At 52.8% G+C, this 21,414-nt stretch overlaps 2 protein-coding genes across 5 annotated transcripts in view; one reads left to right on the forward strand and one right to left on the reverse strand.

Annotated features, from left to right (window-relative positions):
• Positions 1–9,179, forward strand: part of MGAT5 (alpha-1,6-mannosylglycoprotein 6-beta-N-acetylglucosaminyltransferase) — a 399,290-nt gene extending 390,111 nt beyond the window's left edge. For all 4 annotated transcript variants that reach the window (XM_070389588.1, XM_070389598.1, XM_070389571.1 and 1 more), the window contains one exon: positions 3,290–9,179. In XM_070389588.1, the coding sequence (XP_070245689.1) occupies positions 3,290–3,488 (199 nt within the window). In that variant the 3' untranslated portion in view covers positions 3,489–9,179. The remainder of the gene's footprint in view (positions 1–3,289) is intronic.
• Positions 9,180–9,326: 147 nt separating this feature from the next.
• The window catches only part of TMEM163 (transmembrane protein 163), a 273,683-nt gene continuing 261,595 nt past the window's right edge, over positions 9,327–21,414 (reverse strand). Inside the window, exons 6-8 of the mRNA XM_070389609.1 lie at positions 21,059–21,170; positions 12,466–12,607; positions 9,327–11,147 (exon numbers count right to left, since the gene is read on the reverse strand). Coding sequence (XP_070245710.1) covers positions 11,087–11,147; positions 12,466–12,607; positions 21,059–21,170 — 315 coding nt within the window. The 3' untranslated portion in view covers positions 9,327–11,086. The remainder of the gene's footprint in view (positions 11,148–12,465; positions 12,608–21,058; positions 21,171–21,414) is intronic.

The raw sequence follows: 21,414 nt of genomic DNA on the forward strand, positions 1-21,414 counted from the left end.
ACAGCACAAGGTGTGTGTGTAAGATGGAAACAGTACAAGGTGTGTGTGTGTGTATAAGATGGAAACAGTACAAGATGTGTGTGTGGTGTGTGTGTGTGTAAGATGGAAACAGTACAAGGTGTGTGTGTGTGTGTAAGATGGAAACAGCACAAGGTGTGTGTGTGTGTGTAAGATGGAAACAGTACAAGGTGTGTGTGTGTGTATAAGATGGAAACAGTACAAGGTGTGTGTGTGTGTGTGTAAGATGGAAACAGTACAAGGTGTGTGTGTGTGTAAGATGGAAACAGTACAAGGTGTGTGTGTGTGTGTGTAAGATGGAAACAGCACAAGTTGTGTGTGTGTGTGTGTAAGATGGAAACAGCACAAGGTGTGTGTGTGTGTGTAAGATGGAAACAGCACAAGGGTGTGTGTGTGTGTGTGTGTGTGTAAGAAGAATGGAAACAGCACAAGGGGGTGTGTGTGTGTGTGTGTGTGTGTGTGTAAGAAGAATGGAAACAGCACAAGGGGTGTGTGTGTGTGTGTGTGTAGGAAAAATGGAAACAGCACAAGGGGTGTGTGTGTGTGTGTGTGTGTGTGTACGCCTGTGCAGGCAAGACAGACATGTTAGGAACAGAGGCAGGACAGCAACACACATGCCCTGAAGAGGCAAGGGACCTCGTGGGGGTGAGGATGTGCTCTAGCGATTGGGAAGGTCCCCTCCTCCTGCTGAGCTCAGCAAGGATGCTCGAGGGGCCTCTCTGCAGGCCTAGGGCTGTGGAACAGAGACCTCAGACCAGGGATTGGGTCACATCCAAGGATGGCCCCACCACCACTCCGCTGAGCCTCTGGGGAGCTTGCTGGGCCAGGTCACCCATGGCTCCGGGGAATACCCACTGCTCAAGTGCTTTGTGGTGGTCTTTGGACATTGGCCTTGGACAGGCTGCTACTGCAGCCCCGTGGCCACGGGCACGTGTGCTCACACCGTGGCACGCTGGGCCTGGAGTCCAAGTCCAGGAGGCCAGGAGCAGATGTGATTCTCCCTGGCTCTTGACAGTCCCTCCCACTCGCCACGGAGTCCGAGATGAGTTCTGGAGACTTCGTGCCCCTGATGAGCCGTGTGCCAGGCAGATGGCTTGAGTTAAGACACAGTAGCTGCCGTGATTCACCTAAATACATAAATAGCATCAGCACAAATCTGGATCCCAAGGCCACATTCCATGTGGAAACTTCATGCCCAGCTGGGCTCTGGAGACCCCCTTTCAGTGTTGGCCAGGAAGTAGGCAGGACCAGGTGGGCCCTGACTCTGACTTGTGTTTCCTTTAGGAAATCCATGGAGCCCCCAACTCGCTGCCCTCGCCATGACCCTAACCCTCTGGTTGCTTCCGTCTCCCAGCTGGCACATCTAACATGAGGTGTTAGGCCACTGAGAGAAGTCACAGAGCTCCCTGGTGACTGCAAGAGCAGGACAGGAGTGGGTGCTGCCCTCCTAAGAGCCAGGAGCTGGGCTGGCAGCCTCGGAGAACTCACCGGAAGCCCAGGAGATGCGCTGGAAATCACAGATTAATGCTGGCAAAGGAGCAAGTGGGCCCAGGCAGTTAGTTGGCTCGAGGAAGACGAGCGGGCAGGAGTAACACTGGGTGGGGGGTCAGATCCTTTTCTCAAAACATTTGGAAGCTTTCCAGAAGTGGCAGGAAACCTCAGGTTCCCCGCCCAAATCCCCTCCCTGTCAGCAAGAATCAGGACTTCTGTGAACAAAGCAAAATGGAGATACTTGGCATGTGTGTAAACTCACAGTGTGGGGTGAGGGCAGAAGGTGGCAGTCCACCCAGCATCTACCAGCGGGAGCAATCATGCTAGTTCTCATGTGCTGAATGCTTACTCAGAGCTGGACTCTGCCAGCTGCTCTGTAAACATTTATTTAATCCCTGTACTTCCCCCCTGTGAGTGGTTAAAGAATCTGCCTGCAGTGCAGGAAACACAGGAGATGCAGGTTTGATTCCTGGGTCAGGAAGATGATCTGGAGAAGGGAATGACAACCCACTCCAGTATTCTTGCCTGAAAAATCCCATAGCACTAAGCCCATGGTGGGCTCCAGTCCAAAGGACTGCAAAGAGTCAGACATGACTATGCGACTAAGCGCATGACCTTCCCTGAGAGTCAAGGGTTATTCGTCCCCATTTCACAGAAAAGGAAACTGAGCCACAGGGAGGCTCAGGCATTGGTCCAAGGCCACACAGCTCATATAAAGCCGGGATGCAAACCCAGATCTGCCTGGACCTCCTACACCACCTTCTCTGAGCTGGTCCCCACCAGGCATGTGGGACAACGGGGCACAAGGTGGTGGGACCCGAACACCCCATCTAGGACGAGAACTTCCGTGGCTCCTCTTTGAGATGAGAGGCCAACACTGTTCTCCTGAGCCCCCCAGGTGGGGGTTTCAGCCTGAGGAAGCAAAACCCCAGGGGTCTGCAGCCCACAGCCAGAGGGGTGGAAGAAGATGGGGGAGGAGCAAGAACCTGGGCTTGGGATCAGGGCCTGGACTCAGTCCCCGCTCTGCACATCCACAGCCCTCAAGGGCTGGGGGCCAGGGTGGGTAGCAGGACGATCTATTGCCGCAGTCGTGGAAGGCGGCTGCAAAGGTCCCGTGGATTGAGGCCCCAGGACACACCATGCCCAGGAAACCATCGGATTGCTCTCCAGCGGGAAACTAAGGTCATATAACAGAGATCCCTCTAAGCATTAGTTTTAAAGGTAGACATAGTTTTAAAATGTTCTAAAAAGCATTTAAATAATGCATATCATTGTCCCAGTCTCACTTCTCAGAGGTAACCATTGTTAAGTCTTTAGTGTACCTGCTCTACTTTCTTTCCCTCTTCTTGTCTCCCTCTCTTTTTCTCTCTTCTCCGCCCCCCGCTCCCCCTCGCTCTCCCTCCCACACTCACACACACACGTGGATACACTGCACCCCCTGTTATTACTTGCTCTCATGCTGGTGCTCACATTCCTACCTCCTTGTCAAGTGCTGCGTGTGCTGATAACACAGCTGAGCCACAGGGGATCCAGCCATTCCCCACGTGCTGAGTCTTCAGGTTATTTCTGGTTCTTCTCCAGCCTTGAACACATACCGCACCCACATGCGCATCCAGGCGTTTGCACGCCCTTCTCGAGCCCGGGTTCCCAGAAGTGAGGATGGCTGGGTCAGAGGGTGGCCAACAGGAGCCCCAAACAGCCTTCCCCACTGGAGGGCAGCAGAAGGGGCCAGGGCTGAGGACAGTCCCTGCCTCTCCAACCCCTTCCTCTTTCTCTTCAGGTACGATGTGAACTGCCAAAGCTCAGAGCTGGCCAAGGACATCGTGGCGCCCTCCTTCGACCCCAAGAACAAGCACTGTGTGTTTCAAGGCGACCTCCTGCTGTTCAGCTGTGCTGGTGCCCACGCCCGCCACCGGAGGATCTGCCCCTGCCGGGACTTCATCAAGGGCCAGGTGGCTCTCTGTAAAGACTGTCTATAGCGGCCACCACTCCACCCGCGCCTATGCTCTGCAGGGGGGAGACAGTGGCTCCCGCCCCATCAGGGTGGGGCAGGGACACAGACGCAATTCAGGGACTCTCCCCAGAGCCTGAACATTTTGGTGAAAGGTCTCGATTTGGTACTGGTCCCGCTGCAGTCAGAGCATCACAGTGGAGCCAACCTCAGGCCGGGAACCTGGCTTCTCCCTGGCACAACTTTGTCTTTAATTTTGGAGGAGCTACTGTAGGGAGACTGTGCAGCTGCTCCAGGATAAAAAAAGAATCTCAATATTCGTTTAAACAAAACAAAACCAGAGGAGGAGTTGAGCTAGTCGGAAAGAACTTCCTACGGGAACATTCCTAAACCCATTAATTTATTTATTTGGGAGGGAGGGAGGGGGAGCTGGGGAGGGCAAAGAGGGATTGATTGCGCGTCTTGCTACTTCTCTGATTTTCCTCTGTTGGCCATCCCTCTTCACTATAATATGACTGTTGTCTGCTTTGGGCAGGGTGCACCGTGGGGCTAGTGGCATGATTAAGGGCAGCTGTGGGTACCTAGCTCCTCAAAGTGGATGGTGGCAGAAGAAAATAAATTCCTTGTGCTTAGCAGGTGGCAGAGGCTAGGGGATAGGCACCCCTTGGTTGTCCGGGGAAATGCCTGTGTGGCCCAGAGAACCCAGCAGGGACCAGAGATGGGCTGCTTTGCAGTGACAGGCTCCTTCCTCTGTTCCATCACACCCCCCACGGTGGGACACACCCCACACAGCTGGGCTGTCATTTCCGGTTAGGATTAAAAGCTACCCTTGCACGTGGAGGGGTGCTCTTTACCCCCTTGAGAAGGGGTGTCTTTGAACTGCGATTTGGACAGGGATGAAGCTGGTCCCTAAGAACTAGTGGCATCACCTGAGCTGGGCTTGTGTTATTTCACTCCGTCCGATGTCACCAAAGTCCAGGGAATGGGGCTCTCAGTGAACTTTTGATGTTTGCTGGGGGAGCAAGGGCAGGCCAGGATGAATGTGCACTGTCTTGGCTGCTGACTATGAGTGTGGGTGTGGTTTGCAAGGGGTAGGAATCTGATACTGGTTTTTACTCCAGGCAGAAATACTGGGGAGGAGGGTGTTGAACTGGTCAGCAGGTTGGACCAAACCCTGGAGTCCCTGTGCTCTGCTCTTGGGCAAGTTCCCCCAGCCCCTTCCACTCCCCTCCCCCCACGCCGTGCTTCAGTGCTTAGCGTGTGTGTGTGTGTGTTTCCTGTGATGCCCCTTGGCATCTCCGTGCTGGTAAGAGTGAGCTCCCTTCTCCCTGGCAGAATGTCCCCCTTGAAAGCTGTCCCATGAGCCACCCAGCCCTCACTAAAGATTCTGAGTGGCTTGGTTGCTGAACAGAAAAGCTGGACACAGCTAATGGCTGGGTGAGCCTCCGGGACGCAAGGTTCAGGTTAGAATTCTCAAGTCTGAGGCCCACCCAGGAGGAGTGTGGGGCTGTGAGGGATGGGAGGTCAGATTCTACCCACTCCTCGATTCTTCTTCTTGGGTATAAAATTAATATCAAATGCACAGCCGGCCTTCTTTCCTTAGACTAACCTCAGTGGATCTTAGAGAATGGAGTGGGGGAGTTAGGGCAGCCAGGATCTCCCCCACCCCATAGGTGGCCCCTGAGTACCCGTGCCAGGGAGAATTCTGATGGGGAAGCCTCCGCGCTGAGCATGGATGCCAGGGCCCACTCCTCACAAACTGGCTGAGAATAGAAACAAGGGCAGAAGTTAAAAGGAAATTGGGCAAGACGGTGTGAATGCCCGTGTGCTTTTGAGTGCTTCACGAGGACAGTTTCCTGCAGGGGGAGGAAACAGCTGCCATCCCTGCTGTCGGGAACCACTATTTCCTATGAATGGGCCTCCTGGCTGCAGCCTTCCTAGAAGGAATTCGCTTTAGCGCCCAGACCAGCAGTTCCTGGGCCAGTGCTGCCCTCTCCTGGGCCCTTCTGGCCGTTTCTGGTGCTGAGGATGTGCGTTCCCGTGTTTGACCAGCAGAGAGAGCCTGCGGGCCGAGACCAGTTTCCCACGCTTTGCCAGACTAACCCATCTGGCAGAGATCCGTTAGAACAAGCACAGGAACTCTGAAAGCAAGGAGGTTGGAAAGCCCGGTTCTCAGAAACACGCTGTGCCGGGCTTGTGTTCCAAAAGCTGCAGGGATTGTTTGCCGGCTGCCCCTGAGCTCAGGGACTCTCTGCCTTCTCAAGAATTCCTCTTCTCTACGCCAGGACCCTCAGTCAGGCAGCCCAGGGAGCACTTCCCCACCTTAAGATCCTTCTTGCTCCCCCCATCCCAGTACTGACCGGAAGTAAGCCAGAGTTCTGCCCCGGGGTGGGGTGACGTGGCTGCTGCTCCTGGTGCAAAGAAACCCACACTCCAGTTGTTGAGGGCAGAGGGGGTGACACCAAGTGTATACTGGTTCCCAGGCCTCCACAGACTTGGCCCCAGTCTGGTCAGTGACCCCAGAGGACATTAGGGTGGGGCCTCCATCTGCCCTGTGCAGGAAGGGCTGCAATTGCTGCCTGCTATGCGAGAGGAAGGCGCCTTTCAGGGTGTGGGCTAGAAGCCTTGGGTGGTTTTGCCAGTGCCAATCTTGATAGACTCCTGAACCACCTTGTAATTGATGACAGTTCCACAGGAAGAGATATCCCCAGTCAGGACTAGCGTCTTCCTGTGCTCTGAGCATCTCTCACCTCTTGCCTGGTTTTTTAGTTTTTTGTACATTTTTTCCTAAAAGTTTGGATTTATTTTTCCTCCACTGTGATCCTAAGTTCTTAAAAAACTTGAGGGAAAAGGTTTAATTTATTAAAGGAGAGAAAGCTTTCCTTTGAAATGTAAACACTTTCAGGAGTAAAAATTCCTGAAAGGGAAAACACACTTCTCATGCCAGTAAACACCTCATTTATTTCTGGTATGCAGTTTGATTTGCACATGCACAATTGGAGAAGCTTTTCACATTTTTGCTTAGATTGGGTTTTTTACTTTGTGTTTGCTGTATGTTTGTAAGTATTAAGCGATCTTTTCTTTGGTGATATTTATTGTTTCTCTGAGGTGCCTTTTCACTTTTCTTTTGGGTTGGTTTTTGGAATCTGGTGTCAGTGTTTGGAATCGGGTTTTGTTGAAGGAAGCTAGCAGACTCCTCCAGCTTGGAGATAGATAGGACCTGTCCTTGTGAGACAGGTCCTAGGGCAGAGGGCAACCCAGGCTGGACGCCAGACATGCCCTCCAAGCTCCCCAGGTCGCAGCATATGTGCACAGATACCCCCATGCAGCCACGAGGGCCCCAAGAAGAGGGTTGACTTCCTCCAGACCAAGCTTCACCCTCCCAGGCTGCTCGGCTAGGTCTCTGGGTTTGTCTGGAGACGGATGGTTGACAGGTGCCACCCTGGGTGCTTGGTGGAGGGTGGCAAGGGCAGAGAGCCAACCCTGTGTGAGGGGTTGCAGTGAAGGGAAGCAGGCCCCGCTGGGCTCGTTGGAAGCACTGGCCCCAAATCATTCTATCTCCCTATCAGGATGAAGGGGAAATAATATGTACCCCCTGTTTTTATTTCCTTGGCAAACATCAGCCTCCCAGCAAGCTCCCTTGGCGTCCCAGTGCAGCTCACTGGTAGTAAAACTGTGATTGTGAGCAGTTAGGCAGAGACTGTGCTGTTATGGGCGGGTTTGTGCTTTTTAGACCAGCCCAATCAGGCCACCCCCTCTCTGGGGTGGATTCCCTACTAGATATGTATATAATTGGGACATTGCCACCCTCGCCCACCCCCCACACACACACCAATTCTTGATTTTAAAAAAGTTCTATTAACGACAGGCTGTGGTTGTGTTACTCTCCCAAGCCTGGAATATTTTATTTATTGAAGAATATTTTCATTTCCACAGTGGTTTCATTCTAATCCCGCCCATCCCCTAGGCTGCAGAGCATCTTCATGTGAAGAGACGGACAGATGTCAAGAGATTCAGGCTGCTCTAAGAAGGTGGGAGTTGTCTAAAGCAGAGGGTGGGTTCTTTTCCTTCTTGTTGGCTTCAACAACAAAAAAAATGGAAAACCCAAGTTTATATGGCAAAAGGCCAAATTAGCTGTCTAGTGTCAGATGCAGAAAAAAAAAAATTTTACCCTAGCTTTCTTAGCACTTAGGGGTTTTGTGAGGATTCAGTGTTTAGCAATGTCTGGCAAATAGTTAAGTCCTAGTAAATGTTAAATATTGTTGTTTTTCACATTTCATACAAGTTGAGGAAAAGAGCTGAGCTCACTTCCTATCATTGATTCCTGTAGGTACGGGAAGATACTCCAAGTTGATAGAATGTTGTAGGAATTACAGGTTTAAGATGCCCAGGTCCTGTGTCCACCCTGCTGGCTAAAATGGTACTGTGTCCCTGAATGCACTGACTGATTTGAAAATATGCCCGACTTCAGCCCCAAGTGCAACTGGGCTGCAAAATTAGTCAGCTTGACATAGAGTGGCCACATGCCAGATCCTACCCCACTGACATCTTCTGGACCCTTCCAGGGTGTGTGCAGAACTTTTTGAGCTGGAAATTAAAATAAATCCTCTGACAGACTGTTCCCTTAAAGTTACCCATCTTCCTCTGAAATGCAATAATAGAGGTGTTTCTGTTTTTTTTATTTAAGAGAAAAGGAATGACCTCTTGAACGTACTCATTCCCCCAGGAAGTCCCTTTGCTGCCCCCTGCTGGCCAGGGTGGCTTCTCCAGTGTCCAGTCCAAGAGGATCAGATTCCCAGGCTGGTTAGTTGTTATGTTTCTATCAAATTAAAGGTTAGTTCCATGGAGAGAGTGAGGGGTCTTCAGAACTCCAAGAGGCTGCTCCTAGCTTAGTGATGTTTTTCCAAATCACCCGAATGTCAGTTGGCTTTTTGGGGCGTGGGGGGGGAGGTGGCGTGGTTGGTGTCAGCCTCTTACTTCCCTAAATAGGCTCAGTTTTTATCTCCTATTTTGGCGTATTCTGGAAAGACTGCATTTGTGGAAAATGGAGGAATCTGTTGGTGTCTTTTTAAGATCCTTTGCATTGTCTTCAGCTGCATCAGCAGTCTTACATGTCTGTGGATGTAAGATTGGAGTGCACCTTCTTCCAAGCATTTCCTCGATTCTCCCCAGATCTTGTGGAGCCCTAGCCCCCTGCAGCTGGTGAGACAGGGCAGAGGGATGGAGGGCATCTGTGTGCTAATGCGGAGACCAGGGCCCTGTGTCTGGGGAGTCGGGGGGTGCAGCCCTAGGTGCTCAGACCACTTGCAGGAGGTCTCCCTGGGACAGCTGGACAGGAACCTAGCTTAGTCGGCCACCTCTGCCCACCTCTGAGATGGTGCAAACTTGGGAAGCATTTGTTCCCTGTCCTGCCCAGGTGTGAACAGGACAAATGGGAGTGGGACAACCGATGCCAGAGGAGATGGCGACATCTTTTCTGCCGTAGTTGCTGTCGTGAGCTCGGTGTCTATAAGCTAACGGCCATCCGCGTCTGTGTCTTCGGCCAGCTCCTGGTACGGCTGTTTTCTGCTGTTCCCCCGGGGTTAAGTCGTGCAAGGTTTTGCCAGTGAGGTGTTGCTGTCACACGTACTGTACCGGCGTAGAGAGCACTGCTTTGTTTTCCACTGTTGTAGAGAAAACTAGGGAGAACTTTATTTTTCAATAAACTTTTCTTGTGTGACAGGTGGACCTGATTTGTGGGGGGCGGGTGGGAGGTTCCGGGTGGGTGCACGGGGTGTGATACAGCCACTCCCCCAGCACTGGCGGCCGCGGTTTCACCGTCTGCAGACCCGCTGCTGGAAACCTTGATGGGAAGGTAGGTGTAAGGCACTGGGGGAGGGGTAGGTGTTCACTGTGTAAGACTCTTCCCTTCGATCACATCCACCGGTACTGATGGTGGAGCGCTCCTCCTCCCCTGTACGTACCTAGAGGGGAACTCAATTTGTCAGTGGATTCCTAGGCTTTCCTTTTTTAAAATAACCGGGGGCTACAATGGATGTTTAAACTGCTTCAGGATGTGCTAGTACGGTAGCCCTTAAGAGGCTGTCTGTGGGCTTATTAGACCTGGACCACATTTCCCTGCCTCAGAAAGAACACCCTGACCCCACAGCTCAGTGGTCCATGAGCACTTGGTTAGGCATGTGCCCCAGGAACAAGGAAGGTCAAGTTCATGCTCCCACTAGGGGCTTGTTGTAGGTGATGCTGGAGGGCATGGCACAGCCTCTCTGAAGACAGCAGAGTGCCTGGATGCTGCCCGGAGCAGAGACTCCATGGGAGACACCTGGCATCTTTGATGGGACACAAGTCCCCGGAAAGGTGAGCATAACTTGAGTGCTTAAGTTTTGAGGATGCGACGCAGATTCCACCGTGGGAACTACATTAAATACAGGAAAAAAAACCTGCAGAAAAGGAACCTGTTGCATCTTGTATTTCCCAGACCAGAACAGTGTCTGTTTTGTGTGTGTGAGACATGGTAACAGCCCCTAGAACATGCTGCAGAATGCCATTGGAGAAAAGCACTCTTGAAAGCATCGGACTGAACCAAGGTCAGTGACCTCTTAGAATAGACCACCTGCCCTTCAGGGGCTCTACCGGGGCACAAGTCGTCCTTCACCCACGACAGAAAACCTGCCCACAGCAGTGACAACTCTGGCGATCACCTCCCCATACCATACAAAACAGGAAAAGGTCTTTATTGGTCACCGCTGCCTGGACAAGCAGCAGTGCTGGGACAGACTGTTGCATGTGGGGGCTGTTTTGTACAGAGTCTACGACCAACGCTACATAAACCGAGAACATCTAATTCCTTACAGAGGAGGAGGCCATCACGAGAAGACTGTGATGTACCATTACCACTTCACACAGCATATAGATCTATGCATCTATGGATAGATTATATAATTTATTACAAATAAACTGTAGTTTCACATCTCTCCAAAAGGGATCCTGTGTTTACACATATATGTTTGGGCTCTGAACGTACAAGAAAGGATTGGGGCTGAGTTTGATCCATGCAAAGCTCATACATCTATCACTAAGTACTTTAAAAATAGAATGGTCTCCTTTAGAACAAATCCAGTGTTTAGATTGAGGATTAGTAAAACAGTATGAAACGAATGAAATACACGGATAGAAACTAGGAGGTGATCTACATGATGGTTCTGGAAAGGGGTGCAGGACCAAAGGGTACGGTCCTCTCTTAAAATCTGCCAGGAGACCAGAGACTCGGCCCACGTGGAGCCCCGAGGAGGTGGGCCTGGTGAGTCACTATCCATGTCAGGCTGGGAGCACCACAGAAGGGCGTGTACCCTCCCCACACGAACCTGTTTTATAGCAGAAGGTGGACGAGGTCAGTTCCCACGGAGGGTCCCCGCTCGGTGAGTGTTGTCCTACGGTGTCGGGCAGGGGTGGTGGTGGGAGGAGAGCAGGGCAGTATGACCTGCGGGGTAGACCTCGTTCCTTTGAGCACAAGCTTTCCGAGAGAGAAGCTGATGTTCAATTAAACATGGGCACCGTCTGCCTGCGTGGAAACGTCTCCTGGTCCTGACAGTCTTCATGCAGCAGTGGGGCGGCCGGCGCGGGCCACCTTCACTCAAACATCTCGTAGTGGCGCGTCTGCCTCACCCTGGGCACCATGTCGATAAGGAGTCTGCGAGGAGGAAGCGGACCGGTCACCCCAACAAGGACCCTCCACAGCCCTGGGCTTGGGGAACAGATGGGGGCTTTGTTTCCATAAATACTATTCACATACCATAACATCCCTGGGATTTGGTGGGTTTTAGTGTACACACGGGCAGCGCAGCTGTTATCACCACCTAATTCCAGAACATTTTCATTACCCCCCTAAAAAACAAACTCACTGGCAATCACCCTACCTTACCCCCCGCAACAACCACTAATCTACTTTCTCTAAAGATCTGCCTATTCGAGGTACTGACTATAACTGGAATCATGCACCATGTAGCCTTCTGTAACTGGCTTCTTCCATTGGGTGTATTTTCGAGGTTCATCCGTGTGGTACAAATCAGTATTTCATTCTTCTTCTGGCTGAATAAATCCTCCACTGTGTCTCTACCACCTTTTATTTAATCAATGGACATTTGTGTTCTTTAAAACCTGCATATGGATTGTATGTTGGGCATACGAGTTTTTTCTACTTTTTGCCCACTGTGAATAATGCCACTACGATCGTTTGTGTGTAAGTGTTTACATGGATATGTTTTCATGTCTCTGGATTATGTACCAAGGAGTGGAACTGCTGGGCCAAATAGCAACTCTGTGTTTAACACTTTGAGAAACTGCTAACCTATCCCTGAAATGGCTAAACAATTTTATATCCCCACCAACAGAATATGGAGTTTTGATTTCTCCTTAACCTCACCAACACTTACTGTCTCTTGTATTAAAGCCATCCTGGTGGGAGAGAGAGGTGGGTGTGTTAATACTTAAAAGCTTGAGAAACTGTTTTCAGAGGCTGACTCCAGCCTGGACGCTGGGTACAGAGCCAGTGATGCCCACAGGGCACTTTAGTGAGTGGCCTCGGGCTGGACTAGAACGCAAGGCCTGGGTGGGTTTTTCTACATGCAGCCCTTGTGCACAAAGTCCCTTTAAGAAAAAGTTTTCTCAATCTGGGGGCTTTAGCCCCCTCTAAAACCTCCCCACCGACTGCCTCAGGTGGCAGAGGGAGCTAACGGGTGAGGATACCACACAGGCCTGCCTGGTGCATCATCATGACCCTCACTATAGAGGAAGGAAGGGGCACTGATCTTCTGGCACCAAGAGTTGAAGGGAGGACCACTTACCTCCCTTCTCTCCCAGCCACAAGGATGTGTGACGGCTGCTCGGGACTGTTCCAGTCCCCGACCTCGCCCAGGAGCAGGAGGGTCACAGGGACAGGACGTAGTTATCAGAAGTGGGGAATACAGCACCCCTGGCCGCCCAGAGGGTAAAGAGGAAGCAGCACTTACTTGACCCCGTAGGCGAATATGGTGAGGCCGATCAGCACGCCGATGCTGCCGTCCAGGTACCAGACAGCCGAGTTGTGCTTGAACACCTCGGCGCTCAGAAGGATGGAGAAGCCCATCACGCCCCCCACAAGGGAGTTAAACCCTGCAAGGGAAGCAGAGAGAGGCTGAGGTCAGTGCCCAGCGTGGCCACAAGGAAAACCCCCCAAATGCCAAGTGTGCCTCTGCATTCCAGAGCGTGTGCTGGAAGGAATGTTCCAGAAGCATTTTGCAAGCGGCAGCGACCACCTCAGATACCTCGTGGCTTGCCAAGTCTCCACTCATGTCACCAGAGACGCCCTGGATAGTTACCACCCCCATTATCAGTGTCCATCCCCTGCCAGGCACTCCTGCTCATGATGTAGCCTGTGTGTGGTTCCCAACACCTCCCTCCCACACGCTAGAACGCAGGTCTTGAGAGGGGAGGGGCACCAGGCCTGCTGAACACACGGGGCACATTCAGTGCTCAGGGACTCACATCTGTCTGATGTCTGCTAGGCAAGTACAGAGATGGGATCTTCTCAATTCTGTCAAGTCAGATTATCACCCCCATTTTACCAATAATAAGACTTAAGTTGAACAGAATGAGTGAGGTTCAACAAACTGACCAGAGTTACATGGATTGAAAGGGGCAAGGGTGGGTGAACCAGAACCCACATCCTTTCCCAACAGTCTCCCTAAGTCACCTGAGGCTTTTCATACTACAGGAAGGACATGCCAAGTCTCGAATTAGCTACAGAAACCGCAATCAAACAAGACCTGGACACAACACACCCCAATCACCATCTCCTCCCCACATGTCAACTCAGTGGGTCCCTACAACTTGGACATTGCACTTCCAGTCTACTTGTAGGTTTCCCAAGGCTACACGAGAGGGAACGGCTTAGAGGGGCTCCCAGGGGCTCACTGAGGTGTGAGCCACAAGGCTCCTTGCCTGCCTCAGTGTAACTGAGCCCCAAGAGCAGCCGCAGGCAGGCCCACACTGCTTGGGCAGGCCAGGAACCTCTCCAACAGCAGGTCCTGCTCCGTTCTCAGGCAGCTCGGCCTGTGTGAGGGCACCACGCTTCTGCTGAACTCAAAAGCGGTAATTCCAGGTTCCAGCGGGAGAATTGAGATCAATCTTAAATGCATTCAGTGGGGGCTGTACCACTAGCAGACGTTCTAAATGAAGAGCAGGGGAAAAGGAAGAAGAGTGTAGGGTAGAGGTGACTTAGGCCAAATCCCTTCTCAGGATCCACCGGGTAGACCTCAACAGGCTGCCTCCCACAACGGGACCCAGATGAAGCTAGGCCTGCAAGGTCATCTCTGGTGTCTGCATCACACACGCTTCTCTCCCCTCAGACCTCCATCACCTCCCTGCTCCAGTTCGCAGCTGAGGACTCGGCCTCGCATGTCTTAGAGCACATAGGTGCAGATCACAATACCTCATCTTGCCAACACCAAACCCATCACTCACCTGTGCCGGCTGTCCCCACATCCTCAGCTGCTTCTCCAGTTACCCCTGTTTCTATGTCAGACCTGTGCCTTTGTCTCTGTTCACTGAAAGACTTTGTTCTTGAATTTCTTCTCCCTCTCCTGGATCACTCCCACTGGGATAAACCTCTATCTCCTCCCTTGATTCCATGCCACCCCCAACATAACCCCCATTCACTACCTCCCTTTGCGAAACTCCCTGAAGAGCTGTCTACCCCCGTTAAGCATACCTCCCGTTCTCTTTACCCTACCCCACCCTTAGATCCCCTTCCCCTGAGCCCTCCCTGGTCTTGGATGGCTGCAGGCTGCCATGTGCCATGGTTGCCTCCCCACGCCTCAGGTCCCCCCGTCCCCTGAGCCCTCCCTGGTCATGGATGGCTCAAGGCTGCCACGTGCCATGGTTGCCTCTCTGTCCTTGTCTTACGCCCTCCTGGGAATGCTTCCCTCCAGCCTCACGTGACACCACCTTCTGCCACTGTCTCTCTTCCCCCTCCAGCTGCTCCTTCTCACTCTCCTTCACTGGATCCTCCTAGTCACCCCCATCCGAGTTCCTGGCTTAGTCCCCCGAAGTCCTCCTCCATCAACGTTCTCCCCGCAGGTTCTCACCTCCATCCCATAAGCCAGCGTCTCCCTAGCTCTCTTTCATCCTGACCTTCCCCCTCAGCTGCAGACACAGAAGCATCTCAAACTGAACATGTTCAGAGCAAAAAATTCTGCCTGCAAATGACCTACCTTTCAGCCACCTTCTGTGTAAACAGCGCCCCCATCCACCCAGCTGCTGAAGCTACAACCCTAGGAGTCCATCCTGGACTTTCCTCACACACAAATCTAATCCATCCATCAAGTCATTCTTGTCAACCGTTCCCTCCAAGAGTCATGCTCCGTCTACCCCCAGCCCAAGCCCCCCTCCTCCATTCCCTTCCCCTCCTGCCCACATCTCCCTCCTCACAATGATTCCCCTCGCAGTAGCCAGAGTGACCGTGGTAGTGGACAGCAGCCAAGAGCCTCCAGTAGGCAAGCTGCCCACCCTGGAACCTGTGCAGACTCTTCACGGCCGACAAGCCCTGCCGTGCGTGACCAGCCCCTCCAGCCTTGTGCACGTCAGGTCCCCCGACGTCCCCACCCCCTGTGCTCTGGCCACACTGGACTTGACCAGCCCCGCCCCCTGGACTCCTCCTCCTGGGGTCTCCCAGGCCGCCTCCTCCCCAGCCTGCACTCAGCCCCGACACACCCTCCTACCTTCTCGTCCTTGGCCCTCCTTCACTGTTTTCCAGGGCTCTTCATCACATGGTGTTTTGTTTGTTTGTTTGTTTGTTTTACTGTTTCTCTTTTTACAAACATCGCTCTCTTTCCCACCAGAAATGTAGCTTATAGATAGGAGTTTTGTCTCTTTCCTGCTGTATTCTGAGTCCCAGAATGGAGGCTGCCACTGTTCAGGGCCTTGACTGACTGCTGCGTTCATACTGAACTCACAGATGGACAGAAGGGCCTCAGTCTTGCTAAAAGGATGCCTACTCGCCGGGCTGAGCTATCCCAAGAGAGATGAGGCCTCCAAGGCCCGGGCCCTGGGGTCTCCCTACCAAGGCAGAGCCTGCAGCTGGAGCTCCGGGTAGACAGCCACTGAGAGACAGAGGGCTTACTCCGGGACTTCGGGGTGTGGTTGGGGGCTGTATGGAAAGTCAACCTCCCCACTCCACAAGGTTCACACCTGGTGGACCTCTCCAACCCAGTACCACCTCAATATAGGCAACAAGGATGAGGAAAGGCAAACCCCTCTACCTTCCCCCAACTGGGGCCACATCCTCGGAAGGCCAGTCCAGGGAACTACGTGGAAAAGGAGGCCAGGACCTGCTGGGCGCCTGTGGCTGGTGAGGGCTGTTCCAGGCAGGCCTCTCCTGCCCCGCTGTGTGTACCTGGGGATCTCTGCCCACCGCCCATCGTGAGCCTCCCACCCCTCACCCACTGAGGCCTCCTTGATAGATAGCCAGTCTGACAAGGAGCTTCCTCTGGGTGTCCTGGGGGGAGCGGGAGGGCAGGGCTGGCGTGAGCTTCACCCGAGATGTGCCCCACCACACCAAGTCCCAAGGCCAGATCTCTCAGCCTTCCACCTCCCCGCCGTGGAGGCCAGGGGCAGGTGACTCCCTGGGTGCCCCTTCTCAGGGTGCCTGGGGCGAGGCTGCAGCCCAGGCCCCTGTGGTGTGACCTTCTGGGGCTCCTCCAGACTCACTCACCTCTAGATAATGAGGAAGTGGACTCTGCTTCCCTTCTGTCTCTGTTCTCCACGCAGCTCATGGAGCTGCTGCCCCTCCAGCCTTCGACCTCATGGGAAGCTGGGTGCCAGCCAAGTCTTTCCCAGCTCCTTGCATGTAGGGCACCTGGAACTTCCTCCCTCTCTGACCCGCCCCTGATTTCAGCCTCTGCACATCACACCCTCCATTCTGCCTCCAGTCTCCCCAAGTAGGGGGACAGCAGGTCCACTTTGAGAACGGCGAGGTCATATTTCCCTCCTATCTTCTGACACATCGTGATCGTCAGTGTTTCCCCTCTCCCATCATAAGAGTCTGGCATTCACCCACTTGCCTCTGGCTGTCCCTTGAATCCTCCTATTCTTTTTATTAATAACAAATGGAATCAGACCCTAGATGGCGCTAGTGGTAAAGAATCCGCCTGCCAATGTAGCAAATGCTGGAGACAAGTTCGATCCCTGGGTCAGGAAGATCCCCCGGAGAAGGGCATGCAACCCACTCCAATATTCTTGCCTGGAGAACTCCATGGACAAAGGAGGCTGGAGGGCTACGGTCCATAGGGTCACAAAGAGTCGGACACGACTGAAGCAACTTAACACACAAGCACGCACAGAATCCAAAAAGTCTCTGGAGCCCACATCTTCTCACAGAGGGCCACAGAGAGCATCCACAGATGCCATTACTCTGTCCAGGGGCTACCTGGGCTGGAGTTGATCTCTCAAGCATCCTCAAAGTTGGGGGAGTTCTGTGTCGAGGGGTGGCCGGGGAAAGGCAGAGACAGGAAGGAGATGGCCTCTGCCCCCGCAGACTAGAATCCTACACCCCTCTTGCTCCAACTTCATCGTGGGCACAGTAGCCCTGGAGCCCTCAGCGAGCCCGCTGGAGCTCAGTAAGTATAGAGAGTGAGGTTCCCCCAGACGGCCACTAGATGTCCACTCGCTCCACCAAATCACCGGGCTCAGCCAGCCCAGGACAATGCGGGGACCCACCTGCCCCTACAGGGGATGGAACTTTCACCTCGTTCACCCATCCCCTCCAGGAGCATCTGACCTTCTCCGCCCACCTTTGGTTATGGCTTATTTCAGCCGCACCTCTTGTGAGCCTGGCGGAAACACTGGAACCAGCACACCTGGACCAGGGGACAATTCTGTATCTGCCCTTCCGCATCCTCCAGGATTCTAGAGCCTTCCCAGCTACAGCCATTCCCCATGAAGGACCCTAAGCTTACAGCCCCAACCCACAGACCTCCCAGCTTACCAAAGCGGCCCACAAGGTCCCATCAGTCCCTTACCTCCGGGGCCCTGCCCTCACCTCCTATGGGGCCCCACCCCAAACTCCCATGCCCATAAGCTCATTCCCATGTCCCCTGTCAAAAGGCGAGGGTGGGATGATTTGACAGAATAGCATTTAAACATGTCTATTATCATATGTGAAACAGATCGCCAGCCCAGGTTCGATGCATGAGACAGGGTGCTCAGGGCTGGTGCACTGGGATCACCCTGAGGGATGGGATGGGGAGGGAGGTGGGAGGAGGGTTCAGGATGGGGAACACATGTACACCCATGGCTGATTCATGTCAATGTATGGCAAAACCCACTACAATATTGTAAAGTAATTAGCCTCCAATTAAAATAAATTAATTAATTAAAAAACAAAAAACAGAGCAGCTGCAAAAGGTAAATGCTGTCATCACCTCAGAACACATAAGAACGTCTAAGGCGATCTTGATTAGAGGCTCTAACGGTCTGGCTTTAATGACTAGATAAGCATCTATATAATTAAGCACATACTGATTTTATGCAGAAAATTCTGATTCAAAGTTATTCATGTACTTGAAAAGCACCACAGGCTCTGGGTAGAGTCAGCCCAGGCCCCTCAACTCAGAGAGGTTTCCAGCTGTCTTGCGGGCAGCTCTGGAGCCAGAACCCTGGCCCCTCGAGGGTTTAGAACTGCCCCCAGGGACCTTGCCACAATCTTCCTCTGTCTGATTTGTAGTATTAACTTCCTGCACAAAATCATTTTGTCTTAAATAATACATAGCCAGCTTCAGCCTAGTCCTGATAGCCATGATCGCATGCTATCACATCACTAAATATCCAGAGCAAGAAAACCCAATTAGACATGATTTCCTGCACAGCATGGGGAAGTCTGGAATCCACCTGCACCCTGCTGCCCCTCTTTCCCTGGAGATATGCTTCCTGACTGTAAGGACAGGACCCAGGGACACCGGATCTGGTGGAGTCAGCCTGGCCCAGTGCACACACGGGCCCACCCATTTCACACACAACACCAGCTTGGGAAGCAGCTGCCTCACCAGGTGACAAGTGAGACCCCCCTGGCCTCTCGGCACCAGAAGCAATTTGCTGGACTTGCTTCCTTCTTGGAGAGAAAGCGCTTGGCCTGCTCCCCTTCCCTGGGCCAAGCCAACATGAACGGCAGGCCCAGGCCGGGGTCCTGAACCCTAGCCTGACCCCTTCCTCCCCAAGTGAGGACATAATTACAGATGGTTCTGCTAATCAATGAATGAGGAAAATCAGGATCCCAGACAATGCAATTAGCAGGAGGCTGTAATTACTACTGCATATTTTGCTGATACTCCCACTAAGTGAGGGATTGCAGAGTGTGCCAAACCTCCCCCCCACCCCCAGGCAACGAGGCTCATGGGACGGGCTTGGGGGTGGGGGTGCTGCCTCCACACTTTGCAACAGCCTTGCTCTGTCTCTCCTCAACCTCCACGGCCTGTTTATTCCTGAGCTCTGCCCGTTTTATAAACATCACCGACATTTCCTCAGTTCCCCAACATCCCAGCCCTCTGCCCTCACCCACTGAGGCCACCACCCCCTGGGCTCCCCAGAGACCTCTCCCTCCCGGAAGTTGCTCTGCTCTGTTCTCCACCTTGTTGGCCGGAAGGGTCATTTAGAAACATCCACCATGTCACCCCTCATCTGCTTAAATATTTAACAAAACATCCAAAATCCCGCGCTTGACCTGGCATACCGAATGCTCCACCCTTGCCCACCTGGCAGGGCCCCTCACCCTGTGACCCTTCCTCACAGGAACCCCCGACCCCCTCTCGAGGCCACAGGCTCCCTCCCACCTCGGTTCCCTCTGCCTGAGGAGTGCCTGTCTCCGCTTTGCCTATTTGTGGGACAATTTTCCCTTAAACTATTCACTCCTCCTTGTAATGACCCCTTCCTGAGGGTTCAGGAGGCAGATGGGAAGACCACTTATGTGTTTGGATAGTTTTGTAGGTGAAAACTATGGAATCCGGAGTCACTTCATTAGAAAACACATACTTATCATCAGGGACTTCTCTTAAAATGTTAAGGAAGGCCGCCTGTCATGGGAGAGGTCCCACTATTCTGAGAAGAAAGGGGTTAAGCCTCAGGGTCAGGGGTGGGGAGGGGACAGGGCCTCCTGCCTGGCAGCTGGGGCCATGGTCTGACTGCTGGGGCCTCCAGTCCAGCATCTCAGCTGTACTCAAACAAACAGAGAAAGTGCTGATGCTCTGTCAGCACAGAGGCTCTGTGACTTTAGGGTGTAATGTAGGACAGACTTATGGGAATAATGCAGGGCTTGCCAGGTGGTACTAGTGGTAAAGAACCCGCCTGCCCATGCAGGAGATGTAAGACACATGGGTTCAATCCCTGGCTGGCGAAGACGAAGATCCCTTGGAGAAGGAAATGGCAACCCACTCCAGTATTCTTGCCTGGACAATTCCATGGACAGAGGAGTCAGCTACAGCCCACAGGGTCGCAAAAAGTCAGACATGACTGGGTGACTTAGCACGTACGCTGTGTTGACCAGTGCAGCCTCCCCCCAGGCCCGCATTCCCATCCTTCATGTTAAGGAAATGCAGCCGCCCACACATGTTTGCATCCACATATTTCACATAGGTGGGACCTCTGAGGAGCAGGGAGTGGTTCTTTAAAAAGAAATCATGGGAATTCCCTGGTGGACCATGGTTAGGATTCAGTGTTCTCACTGCCAGGGACCTGGGTTCAATCCCTGCTCAGGGAACAAAGATGCCACAAGCCTCGTGGTACGGCTAAGGGGGAAAAAAAATCTTACAATCTCTGCTCTACTTTGTGCAGGTACATCCACCAGCCCACCAGCTAGGACCCTATGACCGCTGACCCCAGGGCACAGGGGCGCACGTCTCTACTCCCGACCCTCAGAAACTTCACACGCTCTGGGATAAAGAGAACGAAAACAGCCGGGAGGTTGTGTTCATCACGTTTCTAGTTTACAAGTCAGCACTAGTGTGCAAAAATGGAAACGTGCTTTTCCTACTTTCACACACCCTTCTCCGTCTGCCCAAAGGCCACACAGGAGGCTCCTCCTGACCCACAGGACACAGAGGGACACGTAAACCTGGTTCGGGTTTTGAGCAAAGTACACATGGCTCATTTCCCCAGCGAAGCCCTGGTCACTGCTACCTGAACTCCCAGGTAAGGGGGAAATGGGTGTGGAGCACACACCAGACCTTCATAGAATCCAGGGAAGATGCTTACTTTTTATTTGGAGTGATGCACAACAAACAAGACTCTGGGAAGCCCTTTGTGCTCTATGATTAGGAGGCAAGCCCTGAGTTACCCTGTTAGGAGGTCTGGGTGGAGGTGCTTTAGGAAGAGCGTATTCAATTCCCAGGCACAAAACATCTGCCCTGATAGGGAACCCTGAGAATCACGAAACAGCCTAGGGAAGGGAGAACAGTGGGGAACAGATTCCAAGCTGTTGAGCTCTTCTGCAAGACGAGCAGCTGAAAGTGACCCAAACAGCACCTTCCCTCACTGTGAGCTCAGCCCCCAGAGGCCAGGCACACTGGCCTTACTCACCATCTGTTATGAGTGCTCTGCTGGTCAGAACCTTCCCCAACATGAACTTCAGCACAGCCAGGATGCTGCACAGGATCCCACTTAAAATGGAGACGCTGAACAGGAAATCATCCTAGAAGAGGAAGTTCCAGATTTCAATGGTTCAGCTCATGCCAGAGCAGATCATCGGCAAACCACTGGCCTTTGCTCCCAGAATTAACAGTTGAGTTTGCTGCCACTCCAGCTTCCCTGGTGGCTCAGCAGTATTTACTGTCTGCTCACCGATGAAGGAGATGTGGCTTTGATCCCTGGGTGGGGAAGATCCCCTGGAGGAGGGCATGGGAACTCACTCCGGTATTCTTGCCTGGGAAATCCCG

Source organism: Bos mutus, chromosome 2 (genome assembly GCF_027580195.1).
Source record: "Bos mutus isolate GX-2022 chromosome 2, NWIPB_WYAK_1.1, whole genome shotgun sequence".
In the NCBI taxonomy this organism is placed as follows: domain Eukaryota; kingdom Metazoa; phylum Chordata; class Mammalia; order Artiodactyla; family Bovidae; genus Bos; species Bos mutus.